General features: G+C 40.2%; 1 protein-coding gene across 3 annotated transcripts in view; it reads left to right on the top strand.

Annotated features, from left to right (window-relative positions):
• Positions 1-21910, top strand: part of SUSD1 (sushi domain containing 1) — an 85307-nt gene that overhangs the window by 14178 nt on the left and 49219 nt on the right. For all 3 annotated transcript variants that reach the window (XM_045022053.1, XM_045022052.1, XR_006580607.1), the window contains exons 6-9: positions 2950-3129; positions 9168-9347; positions 10808-10987; positions 15317-15496. In XM_045022053.1, coding sequence (XP_044877988.1) covers positions 2950-3129; positions 9168-9347; positions 10808-10987; positions 15317-15496 — 720 coding nt within the window. The remainder of the gene's footprint in view (positions 1-2949; positions 3130-9167; positions 9348-10807; positions 10988-15316; positions 15497-21910) is intronic.

Below are 21910 nucleotides of genomic sequence, written 5' to 3'. Positions count from 1 at the left end.
TGCAATCCTTCCTTGACTAAAGAAAAAAAAATACTGTATGTGAATGACAACAGAGCAATGCACCACCTAGAATGACAAAATGTTTTCCTCCTCAAGAGTTGGCTGGTCTTGAAAAAGCATGATCAATTATTCCTTTTCCTGATCTGTATGTGACTATTTCTGAACTTGAAACTGTTGACAAGGCTAGCCTAAGAAGTTATGAAGTTAGCTCCCACCTGTAACATGTAATATGCAATGCAGCTGTGAATTATTGTCTAGATGTTTGAGGAGCAGCTCATGCTAGCGTATTCTTGTGGCTCACATTTGTGGGTCTGTATCAGTGGCATGTTTATTTAACTGCAATTATGGAAATAAAAGGGCCATCACGGCCGTTAACGTACAGTGATATTGAGCAAGGAAGCTGGCCCTGCATTCACATTTTAACACATTGAGCACTGTGCTTCTGTGGTCTATAGCTCAGAAAGTATTCAGGGTTTCTGTGGCATTTTGCATACATGCATCGCAAATAGTCTTTTCCACAGACAAGAACATCAATTGAGAAGGTGTCATTGACTTAATGGGAAGCCATCAGTTTTTCTTAAGATATGTGAGGGCTTCTTCTAGGCATCCCTGGAGCTCTTAATAGAGTGTCAGGCCATCTGTGATCTCCCCCCATAGCTCCACCGTCTCCAGGACGGGAAAAAACTATGAGCAACCTCCTACAAAAGATTTCTGTTGGGACTAGGCTGTCATCAGATCCTGTTAACAAATGGCATTTCATGTAGCTCACTAACCTTTCCATTTGGCATTGGTGACAGAATAACCAGCTCCATCAGATTTCACACTAAAACATCATTACTTACTAATGCAGAATTCTGTATTTCCTGGGATAACTTGGGCATCCTTTCATTGGGTATGTGAAACTTGAAGTGCTCATTGGCAGCAGGTAGGAGAAAGCAGAAGGCTCAGTTCCTAAAAAGTCAGTTAATGTAGGTGAGATTTTTACCTCACAACAGCAGATTTCAATTTCTGATCTGTGTTTTGTTTTCTCGGACAACTTGTTGGTGTTTTAGGAATAAAGATGCTTTGTAATGTGGCTAGAAAAGGTTAGGTATATAAGCACCGAAGGTAATTTAAGGGACAGAAAAAGAACTCCAGGAAACTGAAGATAAAATTGTTCTTGATTGTTATAAGTAACAAAATGTGAGGCAATGGTATCACATGGGAAATCTGTAATCACGGTCAGAATTTTTTTTCAAAGAAAAGAAAAGCATGGCATACACTGGTCCTGTATTACAATCTACTCAAAGAAATCCCCATTTATGGGAGGCAGCTCTAGTGAAAAGCCAGTGCATTTGGCATTTTTAACACAGTTGAACTGTGTTTTTGACCCATCTGGTATCTTGCTTCCAGTCTCAAGTGTTTTTTTTTCCAGTTGCTTGAGTCTAACAGAAGTCCAGCTCAGGGTTGGGGTTAACACCTGATGATCAATTGAAATGAGATTAGCGCTACAGCAACTGAGAGCTAACCTCTGAGAACCTGAATAAGAGATAAAATTGAATATCTTCAGGATATATTTTAAGGCCCCGATCCTGCAATGAAGCTCTGCGCTGGTGCTCTCCTGCCACCCACAAAGTGCTCATAGCCAGGTTGGAGCCTAAAGGAATAAATAGTAAATGTAAATAAATAAATGTAACTCTCTGCAAAATGTACTTATTACTCCTATTAACATATCCCAGCTGAGCTCCTTCTCGCTTCCTCAGAATATGGTTTTATCCAGTACATTTCTGACATGTCTCCTGCCCTCTCCAAAATAAATTGTTTTCCGTTTCGTCTATCCATGGAATACAAACATGTGGTGTCCATTTCTTGATAAAAGCTAGTTTCACTAGCAAGAGCTGCCTTCTCCAGACATAATTGTTCAAAATCTGAAAAGATGAACTATTTCCCCTTTTTATTGCAATTATCCCTTCCTGAGCTGCCAGTAAGAATTTTTTTCTTAGACAAATCAGCAAGTCTGTGAATAGCAGCCCTGGCTTCTTCCTTATTAGCAATGGAGCCATTTAAAACATTCTTTAGGCCTTTAAAACTCCACTGGTGACTCTTTTACCATATCAAGTATAAAATGTTTCCCCAACTGTTTGCAATCTGTTCCTGCTCAGGAAGACCAACAATACACACATTTTATTCCAAAACTGGATTTCAAAGTATTTTCATATGATGACTTCACAGTGGGTGTTAGTTCAACTTTGCCAGATCTCACACCAGGCTGTGATCTCATGCTGCTGCCTGCTGTTATTATTTTATTATTAATTATTTGTATTATTGTAATGTCTAGGAGCCCTAGTCATGGACCAGTACTCTGTTGTGCAAGGTGCTGTACAAATACAGAACCAAGTTTCACATCAGGATATTTTAAATGGCACAGGTCCTTTGTTCTTTTCTGATTTAAACAGGTGGATGAGAATGTAATTTGTCTTGGAAGCCTATAACTTCCTTTTGGATTTAATGATCAGGATTGATTTGAAATTACAGCATAGTTCTGTGAGGGTAGGGGGCATTTTTGTGCATGATGGTAGTGTCCAGGAATAAGTGAGGACAGTCTCTTACACTCTAACAGATGGAAACCTAAATATGGTAGTGCACCCTCCCCCGCCCCTTTTTTTTTTTTAAGGCTTACACTAAAAACAAATGAGTGCTGGGCATTGGATCAAAGAGATGGACTCTTTTGTGCCACCTTCTGCTGTATTTTATGCCTTTGTGTAATGCAGATTCAGTACAATGGAGTTGTTTTACACTTCAAACAATGTGTAGCAGAGCATGTTTTTATAAATGTGAACTCATTTAGATTCTTGTTTTAAATGGAAAGTCCTCATGCTGTAGCCATGAACCTCTTATGTTCTCACATTTCTAATGTCCTCATGTGTTTTTTCTCCCATCTCCCCACCCCCTTGTCTATCTTGCTTGTAGCTGTGGATTGTGGAGTCCCACCTTCTGTCTTGAATGCATATTCAGATCCTGTAAGGAGGACCACCTATGGAAATGAAGTTGCTTATAATTGCCGGCATGGTTATGTTGTTGAAAGTGGTAACCAGACTGCAGTTTGTAATGCCAAAGGACAATGGGAAGGTGCTGATCTGGTGTGCAAAGGTAAAGGAAATTATAGATACAGATTTCTGGATGATGAAAATTATTTCAGAAATAACCAGCAATAGCGGTCGCCACTTAGAGGCGATCAATGAGAATTCCCCATTGCCTGGTAGAGAATTTCACCTACAGGCTCTAGCAGCATTTACAGGACACTCACAACATAAAAGCCATAAGTTAAATAGTTTTCTTATGTGTATTGTTAATAAGACCATAAAATATAAAAACTAAATGACTTTAAAAACTGTCACTTTCTCAACTGGTGTAAATCTCTGTAGCTCCATAAAGCTACACTGATTTACACCATTTTAGGATCTGGCACTATGGCCCAGTTTTTTTAAAGGTATTTAGGTGTTGCGCTCAGTGTCACAACTGCTAATGGAATTAGGAGCCTACATCTCTATCAAAAGGATTTAGGTACTTAAGGGTCTAAATCTACTATCAATGTAATTTAGACTCCTAAGTTTCTAGGTCCTTTTTGAAAATGAGATATAGGCTCCCAAATAGGTTAAGTTTTGCAAAGCTGAGCACAGCAGTGCCTAAATACCATTAAAATCTGGGCCTAAATCTACTTTTGCTACTGTGCTTTGTTTCCTTTTTTTTGTATTTTGTTTGCTTGGTAATGAAACTAGGTTAGTCTGTTTCACTTTCTGATTCTTTGGCACCTAAACATTGTTGTTTTTGTTTGGATTTGCTAAAGTTAAATATTTAAAATAAACTCTATTTTAGTGGAAGATGCAGGAGAATATTTTTGTGGCTTAATACAAACTAAGGATCTGATGTGGCTTAGAGCCAGACCTTGCAACTGCTTATGTATGTGAGTAAAGTTACTCATGTGAGTAGTCCCATTGACTTATATAAGTCTGTTCATGTGAGTGAAGCTATGTTCATGTCTAAGAATTTGCAAGATCTTGTTGTAAACCAGGAATTACTTTGGTATCCTATCACCTCCACCCACCACTCTGTTAATGGGAAGCACCCTGCCTCTCTCTAGCCAATCCTGGCTCCCCTTACGCTATGTCTTCACTGTTAACACCCTCTCCCCATCCCCCCTCTCGATAGCTATCTCGATGTTAAACCCTACTGGAGGTAGACAAGGCACATAGTTTTAACTTGGTGTAGCTAGCTGAGGTCATGAACTTGAGTAGCTGCATCAAGATAAAACTGTGCTTTGTCACCACTAGAATTTTACATTGCGACGAGTCGTTCAGTGTAAGAATACACCTCTTTGCCATTTGAGATGTAGCCTTAGGGTACATCTGCATTGGAATAAAAGACTAAAAATTGCTATGTAGACGTTCAGCCTCGGGCCAGAGTCTGGGCTCTGGGTCCTTCCTCTCATGTCTATGCAGCAGTTTTACAGCCCTGTTGCCAGGAAGCCCAAGTCAGCTGATCCTGGCTAGCTGTGGATGTTTAATTGCTGTGTAGACACATCCTTAGAGGCTCTAAAATTGACCAATAGCAGCCCTCCTAAGTAGGCTGCCAAGTGGAAGGTTTTGCAACTCCAGCCTGGGGTTATTGCTCACTCTTCTGGACCATCCCCACAACCTGACACTGATGCTGATACTGTTTAGAAATTAAAGCGTTACTATCGCTTATGATCCTTTTAAAAGCCACAGGTCTAGACTGTTGTCAGCTGCTAACAGTAACTCATGAGCATTTTATTATTCATTATTTGACATAAACCATAAAACCCTTTGTTTTTTGTGAATGGAGGGATGTGGCCTGTCAAGTTCATATTAAGGCGAAAAACAAGTGTAAGTAAAAAAGAATTCCAGTTTAGAGCCACTCAGAAGGGCTTTATTAACTCTTATTATTAACTGATATTCCCTTATGCTTAATTATCATCTTTACTCAATCTTTAATTTGGCACAGTTGCACTCTCCTAATCACTACAATATTGATATCTCATGGAACTGATTCTGCATGGCTAATTCTTCTGTTCTTTGGTATCACGTTTAGTCTATGCATGAATGTACTTAGCCAGTATTTCAGTCTGACTGTCTAAAAGTGCCTCTATTTTGGGAATCTGCCTCAATATCTTTGTTTTAATTCAGGGTTCAGATCCCTAAAAAGCATTTGGTTGATTACATAGACAGAAAACACCGCTCTCACCTCTACATTTCAGTCTTGCTGGAGATGGCGGATAACTTGGGTAAGGGGGGTGGCTTGAGGCAAGGCTTTCTGATAGTTCCTCCTGTCCAAAACCTCACTTAGTCTTTTAAAAAAAGTCAGTGTCACATATCACTCTGCTTCAATAACGTAGTCTCAAACTGAAGGCTCTGAGGTTGAACATTTGCTTATAATTCAGTAGTTCTGGAAGAGAAGCTTATTTTACTGTTTCACAGCATATACATGCTTACCAAGGTAGAGACAGAAAGATAACTATCATAGTGGGATTGTTTTCCATTGCTACATATTTTTTTTAAAAGTTTCACTTAAAGGTTTTATACTGTAAGTTGTTTTGGTCATGATTTCTGTAAACTTTATCTAATTTTTACTTTAAACCCATTTTTCAATGAATAATTTAAGTTTTCTCCTTGCCTCCATCTGTGAGCCTGAGGAAAAATATGGTTTAATTCTTAATATAGCATCCCATTGTTCATTTTTTAACAAAATAAAGGATAATCCTGAATAATAGTGTTGGATTCACTCTGGATTTCACATCGTACTGTAGCTTCAAATTATATTCTTCCAGTCACTTGATCTTTTCTCTTTTATTATTTTAATTCCATAATTTTATTATGAAGCGCCACAAAATTGCGGAGTAAGTGAACCAATTTCAAGCTATTACCACATTTATTTTCTAATGATCTCCACAGAGACTTGAATAACCCATAGAAATTTTCCTCCATGATTTTTTCTTGTCCTGGTCTAAAGCAATTCTTTCTTTTCAAAGCTTGAATGAAATGTGCTGGCAGTGGAAAGCAAACCTCTGGATGCTTTTATAATTTTTCAGATGTTGGAATCATCAAAACATGTCTACTGGGATGGAAAATCTCTCCTCAATCTGGAATAAAAGTAATTGTCTATCCCAAGGACTAGATTCTCAGTCCTGTCCCCACTGCCTTTGTGCTGTTCAGGTGGTACAAAGGGAGCAGAAACTACCCACATCTCCTTAGCTAAAGGTTCCCCTGATGTGGAGCTATCATAGCTGGCTCCTGCACCACTGGCAGTCTCTGGTGGAGGAGGCATGGAAGGAACAAACACTCTGAGCATCATTACCAGCTTTTGTAGATTAGCCACTGGGTTTCTCTAACCCACACTGGGGCCGGGGCAGAGAGTCTCTGTGCTGTTGCTGACAACAGAAATATCTAAAGGAACGGAGACCTTGTGGGACACCTGAGAATCTTATTGGAAGACATTAGTGATAGATCCAACTGTTAAATGTTACTTGGAGATCCTTACTTGTTAATGGGTTATGCTGTGCGTCTCACCTTCCCGTTATTCCATCATGGGATAGTAAAGAAAAAAAACCTATCTATTTATTTAGGAGGTATCAACAGGTTTACAAATCCTTGCCCAGGTAAATATCAGAAACAAAACAGTAACCATTACAACAGTGAGCTTTTCTTTCGAGAGACATTACACAGGAATATAGTCATCACATCAGCTCTCTCTCTCTCTTTAACAAGGTGTTGTTTTACAAAATGAGCATCATTACAACACCTATGTCCTGTCATTTCTAGTCCATTATGGAGTACTGTATTGCTACTTATTATGTGTATTGCAATAGCACCTAGGAGCCCTAACTGAGGATTAGGGCCCAGTGTGCTCGGAACAATACAAACTAAATTCCTGCATCCCAAATGCTGATGCTGTTATTTGTCTCTATCTGTACAGCACCAAGCACAGAGAGTTCCTGGTCCTGGGACTCTTAAGCGCTATGGTAATACAAACAAATAATGATAATTAGGGTTGTCAAGTGATTAAAAATATGAATTGTGATTGATTGTGCTGTTAAACAATAATAGAATACTATTTATTTAAATGTTTTTGTGTTTTCTACATTTTCAAATATATTGATTTTCAATTGCAGTTCAGAATACAAAGTGTACAGTGCTCATTTTATATTTATTTTTATTACAAATATTTGCACTGTAAAAAACAAAAGAAATAGTATTTTTCAGTTCACCTAATACAAGTACTGTAGTGCAATCTCTTTATCATGAAAGCTGAATTTATAAATGTAGAATTATGTACAAAAAATAACTGCATTCAAAATAAAACAATGTAAAACTTTAGAGCCTACACGTCCACTCATTCCTACTTCTTGGTCAGCCAGTCACTTAGACAAAGAAGTTTGGTTACAATTTGCAGGAGATAATGCTGCCCGCTTCTTGTTTACAATGTCACCTGAAAGTGAGAACTGGTGTTCGCATTGCACTGTTGTAGCCGCCGTCACAAGATATTTAAATGTCACATGCGCTAAAGATTCATATGTCCCTTCATGCTTCGACGACCATTCCAGAGGACATGCGTTTATGCCAATGACGGGTTCTGCTTGATAACGATCCAAAGCAGCACGGACCGACGCATGTTCATTTTCATCATCTGAGTTAAAAGACATCAGCAGAAGGTTGATTTTCTTTTTTCTTGGTTTGCGTTCTGTAGTTTCTGCATCAGAGTGTTGCTCTTTTAAGACTTCTGAAATCATGCTCCACACCTCGTCCCTCTCAGATTTTGGACGACACTTCAGATTCTTAAACCTTGGGTCGAGTGCTGTAGGTGTTTTTAGAAATCTTGCATTGGGACCTTCTTTGTGTTTTGTCAAATCTGCTGTGAACATAGGCGCTGACTTCCCCTCTTTCCAGTGCGTGCTCGACGCCCCGCCTCTGCCCCTGGCCCCGCCCCCACTCCACCTCTCCCACGAGGTCCCGCCCCATCCCCACCTCTTCCCCGCCTCCTCCCCTGAGCACGCCACGTTCCCGCTCCTCCCCCTTCCTCCCAGAGCATGCTAACGCTGCCAAACAGCTGTTTGGCGGCAGCTGGGAAGGAAACCCTGAGAGGTAGGCGGAGGAGCGGGGATGTGATGTGCTCAGGGGAGGAGGAGGAGGAGGTGGGGCGGGAGGGGGGGTGAGGGGAGCTTGGCTGACGGTGGGTGCAGAGCACCCACTAATTTTTCCCTGTGGTGCTCCAGCCCCAGAGCACCCATGGAGTCGGTGCCTATGGCTGCGAAAGTGTTCTTAAAACAAACATGTGCTGGGTCATCATCTGAGACTGCTATAACATGAAATGCAGGTAAAACAGAATAGGAGACATACAATTCTCCCCCAAGGAGTTCAGTCACAAATTTAATTAACGCATTCTTTTTTTTTAACAAGCATCATCAGCATGGAAGCACGTCCTCTGGGATGGTGGCCGAAGCATGAAAGGGCATAGAAATGTTTAGCCTATCTGGTATGTAAATACCTTGCAGCGCCAGCTACAAAAGTGCCATGCGAACGCCTGTTCTCACTTTCAGGTGACATTGTAAATAAGAAGCAGGCAGCAGTATCTTCCGTAAATGTAAACAAACTTGTTTGTCTTAGCGATTGACTGAACAAGTAGGACTGAGTGGACTTGTCAGCTCTAAAGTTTTACATTGCTTTGGATTTGAGTGCAGTTATGTAACCAAAAAAAAATCTACTTTTGTAAGTTGCGCTTCCATAATAAAGAGATTGCACTACAGTACTTGTGTGAAGTGAACTGAAAAATACTATTTCTTTTGTTTATCATTTTTACAGTGCAAATATTTGTAATAAAAATAATAATATAAAGTGAGCACTGTACACTTTGTATTCTGTGTTATAAAAGAAATCAATATATTTTAAAATGTAGAAAAATATCTAAAAATATTTAATAAGCTTCAACTGGTATTCTGTTGTTTAACAGTGTGATTAATTGCGATACATTTTATTGACTTAATCATGTGAGTTAAGTGTGATTAATCGATAGCCCTAGTAATAATGATAACCTTTAGTATCTCTTCGTTAAACCCTGTGACGTGTCTCGGTTTGTTTCCATTGTCAATTTTACTTCTCTCTTTTTCCCCCCCCCAGAAATAGACTGTGGCAGACCTTTGTGGATTCCACACGCAGAAATGATCTGGGACAACTCCACAACTCTAGGAAGCATGGTGTACTATAAATGTAGTGAAGGGTTTCATTTTAGTGGAGAGAAGAATTTTTCACAATGCACAGTAATTCAGAAATGGGAAAATATCACTGGTGTATGTGAAGGTAAATATGTTTCAGATTTAAAGACCATATGAAATTCAAACAAGAGTGTCTTAAAGTTTGATTTTATTCTGAAAAGTGACTAATAATTAGGCTTGGCAGAATTCAGTTAATATTGACAGATAATGTCAATGCTGATTTTTAAGTATTTTGGGGTTTTTTTTAGATTTTAATTGATTTAAATGTTCATGACTGTGGGAAATTATGGGAGGGCCAGACAATTATTTAATGACAGATGTTGAGATTCAAAAAGTTAAAGATTTGTACACTGTTAAAACATAAATTATTAATATCACATGTCAAAGTATACAAAGTAAATATCCTTAAATCAACAAATCATATCTGTTCTTACTATTTGTTCTCTAGTCCAATCAAGGCTATATGTACCCCAGGGGTACATCAACTCATCTAGATAATTGCCTAGTTTTACAACAGGCTACATAAAAAGCACTAGCAAAGTTAGTACAAACTAAAATTTCATATAGACAATGGCTTGCTTATAATGATCTGTATACTGTATATAAATGTAAGTACAATATTTACATTCCAGTTGATTTATTTTATAATTACATGATAAAAATGAGAAAGTCAGCAATTTTTCAGTAATATTGTGCTGTGAACACTTTTGTATTTCTATATCTGATTTTGTAAGCAAGTAGTTTTTAAGTGAGGTGAAACTTGGGGTACACAAGACAAATCAGACTCCTGAAAGGAGTACAGTAGTCTGGAAAGGCTGAGAGTCACTGCTCTAGTCTATTTGTAACAAATCTAATTCAAAAGTCTGAATCCCAGGATTTTAACTCTTAAGAAGTTCTCAAGTGGCATTTTTCTTACTTTGTCTATCTTTGAATTTCAGTTATTATTGATGGAAATATTTTTCTTTTGGTTGTGTGTGTACCATGAAATTGATGTTTACTGACATTTACCAGTACAAATCTAATCCTTCCAACCCTACTAATAATTGAATTTTATTCCTAAACAGATCTTTCTCCTGAATATCCCCAAGTCTGTAACTGCTGACATTAAATAAATTTTTGTTTTACTACTTTTTGCTCTGGGTATGACTCAAGAACCAAAACAGCTGTGGGACAAGGAACTGGGTTCTTTTTTGGCTCACATATCAACAGACTTGTTCATGAGGTTTCAATTGCAGACATGCAGAATTTGTACTGTTTGTGGTGATGAACCAGAAGGAAAGAACCCAGGTTGACTTTCAGATCCAAAGCTGAATGTGCAAAGCTGGCAGTTAGTTGCTTGGGCTAGAAGTAAAAAGATGTTTTTTGATTAAAAGGAGTCCTTGAGAAGAATCCCATAATGTCATTTTTACAGTTAGGTTTTGTCTTTCCTAATGGATTTACATTTCACATGCTCCTAATGCTTCACTTTCAGTGACTACATTAACTAATTCCTTAACACTGACTAGTAAACATTTTTTCATGAAAATTGTTTTTGATCTTTTTCAGTAACAGACTGTGGCAGACCTCCTTCAATCCCCAACACAGACATGATTTGGAACAACATTTCCCAGCTGGGGAGTGCAGTGCACTACCAATGTAAAAAGGGATTCCACAGCATAAATGGGAGGAATACGTCACGTTGTACTTATAATGGATCCTGGGAAATTCCAGCTCTAATATGTAAAGGTAGGAGTGTAATGAAATCCTCTGCCTTTTAATTGTAGATGTGTTTTAAATTCAGCTTCAAACTTTACTCTTGGGGGAATTCTGCACCTCTGCGCATGTGCAGAATTTATGTTCCCCGCATATTTTTTTGCTTCCCCGCCGAAAAATGACTTTCTGACGGGGAAGCCACAAGAGAGGTCATGCGACTCTCCCCAGCAGTATGTTTCAGGTGCCCAGGGCAGCTGGCAGAGAAGTAAATCACTGTGAGTTGGGAGGCGGGACTGGGGAAGACCTAGCTTGTGGTTCCTACCTTGTGCTGGGCTCAGCTGGTAGTCTGGGCTGGATTGGGGAGGACGGGACTTCCTCTTCCCCTGCACGACATCTGGGACTGGGTCAGACCCACCCCCAGATTTCTCCTCCGGCTGCAGGAAGTTCTGCAAACTCTCTCTCTCCACCCCTCCCCACCCTCGATTCCTGCACCCATCGCTCCTCAGCTGCAATGGGAAGGATCTCTGTAAAGGGAGCTGCACCCCTGTCCACGCAACCCTCATGCATCCAGACCCCTTCATACCCAGAATCTCCTGCTGAGCCTCACCTCCCCCCCACACACACTCAAACCCGCCCCCCTCCGATGAGCCCCACTGCCCGTGCATCTGGGCCACCCCAACGAGCCACCTGCCTCCCCACCCCGCTGAGTCCCACTCTCCCACCACCTGAGCCCTATCCCCCTTACACTCAGACCCCCCTCCCCGCTGAACCCCAACCACCTTCACCTGGACCCTCTTGTAGAATCCCATTACCATTGCACCCAGTCCCACCCCCCAACAAGTGCCTGTGCATCTGGATCTCCCCCATCCGGATCCCCCACACAGCTGCCCACACCCAGATTCCCCCACACAGAACTCTCTCAACCCACACTTGGATCCCCTCCACACCTGGATCCTTCCTTGCTGAGTCTGCCTGCTACCTGGTGCACCCAGTATGGAGGGGCAGGGCTCTGGGGTGTTTTGGAGGCAGGCATGGTCATTGTGCTGTGTCAGGGTTGGGTGCAGCCTCACTGCCGAGTCTGAGCCCGGTGATCTCCCACCTCTGTGCAGCCAGTGGTCTGTGCTCCGCAGTGCCATGCTGGAGCCTCCACATTTGTTTGACAAAATGTGCAGAATTTTGCAGAATTTTAAAATATTGTGTGCAGAATTTTAATTTTTTTGGTGCAGAATGCCCTCAGGAGTAAAACTTGTGTCCTGAAACTAGGATAGGTGGAAAGCCAAAAAAAACCCCTGTTTTTGTTTACTTTGTAGGGGTTAATCCACAACATGTTGGGATGTCAGGCTTACATGATGCACACATGGCAGTTCTAAAAAATGTAAGCACCAGGCAACTTGCAGCAAGATGTTATGGCCACATTCTTTCTTTACCTTCATGTTTGTTTCATTTTTCATTTTAAAAAGAAATTGGCATAACTACCAAGTCTGCATAGTGAATTTATGATCTGCAAAAATTTATTTTAAAAGCCAAGGCATTTTTTTTTTAGCATATAGAAGATCAGAAAGAAACCTTTTGTATGGGCCTGATCCTGCCACCTTTACTCCCAGAGGAATAAGGGCAGTAGAATCACAACCTGTTTTGTACACTAGTAACTAAAAGCCACAACAGACTTCTGGACCCTTTGTGCCAAGTTTCAGCCTGAAGGGATTTTCTCTATCAAAGAATTAGCCTCAAAAAGAGATGCTTATAATCAACGTCATCATCTAGATTTAGAGACTGCCTTTGTAGTAATATAGTGCAAGATTAACAGATGTTTTAGACTTCAGTTTTTGTATTGAACATTGCACTCGTTTGTGCCATTGGGGTAGAGTTGTCACAAATCCTCTCTCAGATTGTACATCATTATTTGCTGTCTGTTGCAGATGATGTTCGTCTACCTTATATGTCAGCATGTTTTCCCTAAAGACCGGAAACGTGCCTGGGACTGCTACAGCTTCATAGGCCTACATCCTGCAGAGATGTACATACTTGCTTAATTTTGCACTCTTCGGGTAGTTGCATTGAAGTCAATACTGTGATGGGTTGGGTCACAAAGACCCCCTTGGGACTGTCCTGATGGCACTGAGACTACCTCTGAGCCAGTTTTCTCTTCCAGCTTGGGACTTCAGTACCCTGTCTTGTTGAGCCATACACACTAGCCTGCTGCAAACACAGACCCAGCTCTGAACCATGTCCCCCACAAGCTGCAGACTTAACACAAAACGGCTTAGAAAATGCTCCCATCTCTAGCACCCAGACACCCAGTTCCCAATAGGGTCCAAATCTGTTTTACTCTGTATAAAGCTTATACAGGGTAAACTCATAAATGGTTCAACCTCTATAATACTGATAGAGAGAGATGCACAGCTGTTTGCTCCCCTGGGTATTCATTACTTGCTTTGGGTTAATTAATAAATAAAAAGTGATTTTATTAAATATAAAAAGTAGGATTTAAGTGGTTCCAAGTAATAACACACAGAACAAAGTAAATTACCATGCAAAATAAAACAAAAACATGCAAGTCTAAGCCTAATACATTAAGAAACTGATTACAGGTAATATATCATCCTCAGAGATGTTCCAATAAACTTCTTTCACAGACTAGACTCCTTCCTAGTTTGGGCCCAATCCTTTCCCCTGGTACAGTCCTTGTTCCAGCTCAGGTGGTAGCTAGGGGATTTCTCATGACTACAGCCCCCTTTGTTCTGTTCCACCCCCTTTTATAGCTTTGGCACAAGGCGGGAATCTTTTGTCTCTCTGGGTCCCCACCCCTCCTCCTAAATGGAAAAGCACCAGGTTTAAGATGGATTCCAGCATCATGTGACATGGTCACATGTCCTGTGAGACCACAAGCCTTCATTCTTCCCGGCCTGACTCACAGGAAGGCTTGCAAGTAAACAGAGCCATCTACAGTCAATTGTTCTGGTTAATGGGAGCCAACAAGATTCCAAACCACCATTAATGGCCCACACTTTGCATAATTACAATAGGCCCTCAGAGTTATATTTCATATTTCTAGTTCCAGATACAAGAAGGATACATTTATACAAATAGGATGACCACACTCAGTAGATTATAAGCTTTGTAATGATACCTTACAAAAGACCTTTTGCATGAAGCATATTCCAGTTACATTATATTCACACTCATTAGCATATTTTCATAAAATCCTGTGGAGTGCAACGTCACAAATACGACTACTCACAGTGTGTAAAGTTAACAAGCTGTATACATGTTTGCAGGTTCAAGATCTTAACTGTGTTCATCCACAACAAAGGGGGTTGAATCTGTAGTCCACTCTCAGGCAAGATGGCCAGTGAGAGTTTTCAATGGGAGACACAAGTGCAGAATTTAGCCCTAGTAGTTGTTCCAGAGAGTTTAAAATAAAAAAGCCTTTCTCTTGAATGCACAAGGATAAGTTGAATAATGGAGAAATTTTAAAGGAACAGCTCTGATAGCTTTGGCTGAGCTAGGGGGGAAAAAGGCAATGCAAAGCTTAAAAATATTTCAACATTCCTTTGAGGTTACTGATGACTTTCAGAGGAAATGAAATGTCTGCTTCAGTAATGATGCCTTTCAGATTAATATGATCTTAAGGTTCCATGTAATTAATAATTCCCATTAAAATGAGGAAAAATCCATGCACAGCTTCAAAATTTCTATTATTTCTTTCCATTTTCAACTGCCTTGAGGGGAAGTGGACTTCATGGAATGAATAACCTAATTAAAACTGAGAGGGTGGTTAAGAAATAACCTTTGAGACTATGCTCTTAGATAAATAACCATGTTCCCCCATTTTTCTTGTTGCAATTGCAGTGAAACTCCCTTAATTTGCATTGTCAGTCTGTTGAAATCCCTGGTACCAAAAATTTTAAATTGAATGAGAGATGTAATTAAATACAAAAACTCTGTTAGAATAATTGACATTATTCGGAGTCATTGGTGCTAAGCATCTCTCAGGATTAGGCCAGAGCAAGAAACTTCTGCCGATAGCTGGCTTTATATTGACTATGAAGGTATGGTCCTTTGGCCTGTCTCCTTTTTCACTGGGTATAATCATTCCATTCTTGTATTTCTATATACATGCACAATTCCACTGGCAGAGGGCAGATGACAAATCAGTCATTTGCATGTGTATTATGTCATGCTGCCTATGCAAATGTAAGCACACAATTGCGCTTGGACCTTAGGTCTCCTTTTTTAAAAAGAGCATCACCCTTAATTAAATGTACATTTGTCACAAGTTAGTGTAGAGTAACTTATTTGAAAATGGCTTCTTTCCCAAGCAATATGAACATGTTAACTTCCTGTTGTTTTTCACTGCAGAAGTAGACTGTGGCATTCCTCCACCAATACAACATGCTGAGCTAGTGTGGAATTCCAGTTCGAGTCTTGGAAGTGTGGTGCAGTATTCATGTCAGAAGGGATTTGAATATGCTGGTGGAAACAATATTTCAGTTTGCACAGAAGAAAGTGTTTGGGTAAAAAGCACTTTAACATGCACAGGTAGAGTGTGAGCTACTCTAAGAACCAAAACTTTATTTTTATTTAGTAGCAAAAGAAGGAGAAGAAAGTATCAAACCTGAGCTTTAGTCTTTGAAAATCTCTCTTCCGCCTTTCCTCAGATCTAAATTACTGTTTGTGGGCCCAGAATATGACATACAGTAGTTTGGAAAGACTTACAAAGGTTTATTTTTAACAAGGTGGAAAAGAGTGAAATAACACCCTCCCAAATCTGTTTCCTTCTTGCTGAGAGGGTTCCACAGATTCTTTTGTGGCACTCTAGCTGCTATAAGTTAGGACAGAAAGTGTATTGAGCCAAATTTGCATACCTCAGATGCATTACTTTGAACCATACAAGAAAATGGTACAGTATAATAATGCATATCAAGTAGTGTTATTGACACTATAAAATGTATAAGCCCCTTCGTTTTCAGTTTCAACCTTTTTTGCCAAAAAATTCCCAGGTTTTACAAAAACTATTATTCTGTTTTTTCTGATTTTCACTCTACTTTGGTATCATTCAAATATATAAAAAATAACTTGTTTTATTAGGAAAATACAGTACATTGCATGAGATACGTGTATGACAATAATACATTAGTCTGTGTGTATATGCAAAGCTGCCTGTTGAAGTCAGGCTATGTATTAGTCTAGAAGATACACACAGTAAACAAACAGGCACACAAGCGGTGAAGTGCGTGTGCATCTGAATGTACTGATGAATCTCACACCCACCACATACACATTTCAAGCTGTTAGCAGATAATGGTTTAAAGATTTGACACACTAAAATGGGAAGAAAATGAAAATCTTTATCAGAATACGTTTCAGAACATGAGGAAGTATTTGAAAATTTTAAAAAAGCATAAACAGGAGAAAAGGATGAAGTTGAGTGTATGCGCTGCAAATGGTGTGGCCCAATTATTAAATGTAAATATTTAAAGGCTAATAGTTCTAAGTCTACAACAGTAAACTCTTTATTCAAATGAAAAGTTTTATTTGGGGATTAGAGATCTATTGTTTTCTTAAACTCAGAGGTGGTATTGTGCTTTGAGTTCTGTTTTAGTTCTGCAGCAAACCACATTGATGCACGGAATTCAAAGCATTCATCTACTGAATACTTTTTTCTCCTGTCTTTCTGTTCACCAAAATAAACCCTGATATTTAGCCAGAAAAATTATTAATAGTTTTTTGCACTGATTTTCACTTGTTTTTGTTGTTGTGGTAATAAACACTGATAAATTCCCAGGAAAAATTAAATAAAATAAAAACTGAAAACGAAGAGCCCTAAAAATGTATCTTTTGTGAAGGGTGGGGAAAGGGCCCATTGGATATTATAAATGAAAACTTAAAATGCTTTGTTTTTCTCTTTCATTGAATGATGTCAAATATTACAAAGTAAAAGGGCAAAAAGGAACAACAGAGTAAAAAGCATTTTCATTCACAATGTGTATGTGTGTTAGAAATGTACCACCATGTTTAAGTCATACAGTATACTTTATTTCCAGTCTCCCTGGACATCCTCTCCTGTTACACATTCACCCTGCTCTTTGCATGGCTCTGACTTTCAGCTGGGCTTCACAGTTCTACTTTCACCTTTGCTTCCTGTCACTTGCTCACCCGAGACCTGGTATGATACCTTATCCTTTCTGCAACCCTGGTCACAATACCAAGACACCCCCAACACACTCCCCCATAATGCCTTCTGCTCTGGCTGTCTCCCTTCACCCTGGTCCCAGAGAACTCCTGCGTCTCTCTCCTAGACAGTTGTTATCAGTATCCAGAGACCATATTTGGTATCTGCTGGTACCAGTGTTCCCTCTAATTTTTTACATCCATTTGCAGAATGAATTTTGTTTGTGCACCAATATGGAGGTGATGTGATGAGGGGTGTGGGGTGTGGGAGGGGGTTCAGGGCTGGGGCAGAGGGTTAGAGTGTGGGGGGATGAGGGCTCTGGGGTGGGGTTCGGGATGAGGGGTTTGGGGTGCAGGCCGCCCCGGGGCTGCGGTGGGGAGAGAGGATTCCCTCCAGCTCTCTCTCGCCGCAGAAGCTCGGGGGAGGGGCGCCTCTCCACAGCCACGGCAGGGCTGGGCTGTGTCGGGCCGAGGGAGGGGTGCCTCTCCCCGGCTGCGGCAGCTCCGGCTGGGCTGGGCCAGGGGAGGGGCGCCTCTCCCTGTCTGCGCGGCCCTTGATAGCCTGCTTAGAGGGGACGTAGGCTGGTACTGATAATTACTATTTGATATTTGGATAAATCCAAAAATTATGGATTCCGCCTATCTAATCAATTTACTTGTCTTTATCCAGAGAAAACAAAATCTAAGTGACGTTTCCACTAAAAATAAGATCTTATCAGAATGTTAATAATAATAATAATAATAGTTAGCTTTTTACATAGGTGCTTTTCATCAGTAGATCTCAAAATGCTAGACATTTCATTTGAAAACGATTAACGTTATATTACTTAGAAATTAATAAATTAAACACGTGTCTATAAAATGAGAAGTAATTGCTTAGGAGTAAAGCAAGCAAACTCTGAGACAGAATCTATGAAAATCTATGAATCACTGGCTGCGTTGTTACATTCATCGTTACTGTACAGGGAAAAGTGGGGGGGGGGAGGGGCTCCCAGAGCAGTGCATAAAAAGGCTGAGGTTCTGCTACTAGGAAGTAAATCTGACTAGTAACACAGAAGAGAAAATCGCCGTATGCAAAGCACCCGTATGCAAAGCACTGCGGAATGCAGACAGTGAACTGAAAACCTAGAGGAAATACAGTTTGTTCTTTGCTCTTGTGATTTTTAGAGCTCTAGGGTGTTAATAGTAATAATAGTGATGTGAGTTTTGAGCTGACTGTCCTTTTAACTGTCTCTCTTAAGGTGCATCTCAGATTGTTTCACTGCAACTTTGTGACAAAACTTTTCAAAATAGTGACACAGTCACATAGGACCATAAGCGGGTCATGGGCCTTTTGTGTCTGGAATGTTGAAAGAAAAGATGGCCCAGCGGTTAGGGTGCTAGCCTGGAACTTTAGAGACCTGCGATCAGTACCTTGCTTGGCCAGAGATTCCCTTTATAATCTTGGACACAAAACTTGGCCTCTCAGTGCCTCAGTTTCCAATCTGTAAAATGGGATCATAGCACTGCCCTACCTTGCAGGGAAGCAGTGATGATGAACACACTAAAGCTTATGAGGAGCTCAGATATTACAGGAATGGGGGTTAAATAGATACACGAGAGATAAATAGATGTTGGTATTGCACCCATAGACTCCTGCCTCAGGATTGTTGTGCAAGGCACTGTACAAGCACAGAGATGGATTTGGGCCTGGCCACAGAGAACTTGCAATCTAAGCCAATATACAAAGGGAGGAGTGGAAGGGCATATTTCTCAGAATATAGGGATTATTATGAACAAATATATTTTTTCTTTTTTAAAGCGTTTTTATTACATAAATAAATATGAGCTGCAACCAAATGCCACATAATAATGCCATTTCTTGTAAGCATTGAAACAAAAATGTGTTTTGAAGGATTTGGAGGAAAGAGGGTAGTTGTCTGATGGATCTGTTCAGGGAAGACACTTCATGCTATCTGTATTGTGTATATGATAAAATGCTGTGCCAGAAGGGAACAAATACATTGCCGTGGAAAAAGCCACTCGTATCCACACAGAGGGCGAAAAGCATGATCAGACTTGAGGAAGTTTAGAAAAGTTACAAAGTAAGAAAAGGAAAAAGGATATAAAAGGAAAAGGTTAGATAAAATCAATCCTAGACATAATTCCTTCTAGTCTATTCAGTGACAAAAAAAGGGGAGAAAGTGGAAAAACAAAATTTTGAAATTTCAGAAACGTTTGTTTTTGAAAACTAAAAAAAAATCTCAAAGTGAACAGAAATTTTTGTTTTGTTATGAAATTTCACAAAGTGAAATTGAAACACGTTGATAAAAATGATATTTCCCTGTGAACATTTTACCCTGTTTTTTAATGGGAAAACTTTATATGGGAAAAACGTTAACCAGCGTTATCAATAGTGAGAATTCAAACGGAGAGACAAAGCATTTCATGCGTATGGGTTGTTTCTTAGATAAAAGCCTTTGTCCCTGCCAGAATAAGGGGCTGCTATGATTTGACAAGAGCACTTTGTCTTGTCCATGTGGCCATGCCTGTGTATCACCTCTGAGTCGTCCATTTTGGAATCTGTCAAACTTAATCAGCATTTTATCTTGGATTTTCCCTCCCAACAGAGATAGCTTCACTAACTGTGTCACTTCCCGCAATAGGATTCCATCAGAATCCTCTTTGATCCCTGAACCAGGCTTTCCTTCCATGATAGTTTCCACCTGTGTACTCACTTTTGGGGGCCTCACATGCTCCCTGGTAGCCAGGCAAAGTCTTTGGTCCTAGCTTTAAGCCTACACCCTCTTAAACTGCAGATAGGTGTTCTTCCCCTCCCCCTCCCCCACCCCGCACCCTACCAGCCCAGCTACTCTCCCCATTCTCACCTGCGGGTTTGCCTGACAGCTGGAATCCTTAAACATCTGCGATGTCTATTCCAGGTCACAGGGTGAGTTACGTTTTAAAGACTGAGTAAAATATCACTACTTGTATGTTTGCATCTAACATTATAGCAAAGGGCTGATGTGTAAACGTGGTCTATTTTCATGACAATTTTGCAAGGCTGTTGTCAGTGGTTTCTAACCCACAACGAAGGGGTTAGTTTTCCATATTCATATTCAGATTCCTCCGTGAGCCTCTTGCTACACACCTAATTTTTATTCCCAGCTGTGTATAAATAATTCATCCTCATCAGTACGGAATCAAATTAGAAAAGGTGTCGCTCAGATCTGAGGGCACTGATTCCACAGCCCCAGCTTTCTCAGGAGTCAAACAATTAGAATAATAATAGTGAGAGATTAAAAGGATCTGATTGGTCCAAGTTCTCATAAAGGGCTTATGTGAAACGTTAAATCCTGATAACTTTTTTAGTGGCCTGGAAATCACAGGTGGAATCTGTGTTTATGGGAGCCATTGTTTCTTAGATCAAAGAGATAGGATCCAACTACAACAAAAAACAAAACCGTCTATATTTTTATTCAGCAGGCTACCTTAGCTTTTTATATTTGAAGCCAAGTTAATAATTAAGGAATTTCTGATTGCAGATATCAATTCTTAATGTCAGAAATCTCTTTCAGATGAGGGGCGGCCATGCATGGTAGGCCATGCAGTTCCAGCCCATCTAACCCAGTCCATTCTAACGCCATTATTTTTTGTCTGATTAATATATCTTTCCATTGTGAACATTTGCTCCAACATATGAATTACTTTGCCCCTATTGTATCCTGGTAACATTTTTAGACCAAAGGGAGTAGTAAATCATTAGCTCTCCTTCTGTTCCTTCCTGCATGACTGTCTCTGCGTATAACTTTGCAATTTTTCTGTGAGCTGTCTGCACATTTAGTTTGTGGAGGGGAAAGTTCAGCTGAATTGTGGAAGTCCCCTGGCAGCTTCATAGTTAGGGTTCTGTTGAAACTTTATAATAATAATTAAACATGAAAGGCTCATAAGCACTTCTCATAATACACTATAAAAAGTTATGGAGAATAGATATGATGTATCCTTGTCAAATAAATCCTGTCCATAAACACCCCTAGCCCCCAAAAAGTGGAGAGAAATATGGAGAAGAAAGTGTCTTGGTTCTATGGTAATAGGTGCACTAGAAAAGCTTGGATAGACGTTATCATTGAACCACTGTTTTCTGTAATTCTGATTATCTTCCTTGAAAGTGTGTGTACTACAGGGTAGTAGCAGATTGCATCTGTTGCGTATCATTTGCAGATGTTGCTGCAATGAAAAAAGCAAAACAGAAGAAAAGGGGAAGAAAGTATTTGTTTTTCCTCTCTGTCCTAAATCCTGTGAAGATGTGGAAGTGGCTGATGGAAAGCTGTTTTTATGCCTGAATTTAGTGTATGGATGTTCTTTTAGCTACTTTTAGAAGGGAATGTAATGGAAGTGGAGTTTGTTTTATGCAGGTGTTTCTGACTGGAATGGGCTACAGAATCTTCTACCGATAAGCCACAGATTCCGGTCTGGCTCAGGTCAGTCATGGCCCCAAGTTGCTACCGTCTGGGGGCTGATTGGTGACACGTAAAGGAGCTGGTGGTCTTTAGGCATGTGCCTGGTAGACCGTTCTCTGCATCACAAAACCATCCGTCACTTTGAATGGCACTAGTCGGAAGTGTTGTTGATGGTCTCAGCAGGCAGAGAAATCAAGGATTGCGTTGATCAGGGAAATTGAACTACCCTGAGCTATAAAAGCAGTCCCCTTAGAGCAGCGGTTCTCAAACTTCATTGCAGTGTGACCCCCTTCTGACAACAAAAATTATTACACAACTCCAGGAAGGGGGACCGAAGACTGAG

The sequence above is a fragment of the Mauremys mutica genome, chromosome 6, assembly GCF_020497125.1.
Source record: "Mauremys mutica isolate MM-2020 ecotype Southern chromosome 6, ASM2049712v1, whole genome shotgun sequence".
Lineage (NCBI taxonomy): Eukaryota > Metazoa > Chordata > Testudines > Geoemydidae > Mauremys > Mauremys mutica.
Note: the sequence above shows the minus strand (reverse complement) of the source record. Positions and strands in the feature narration are given on the sequence as shown.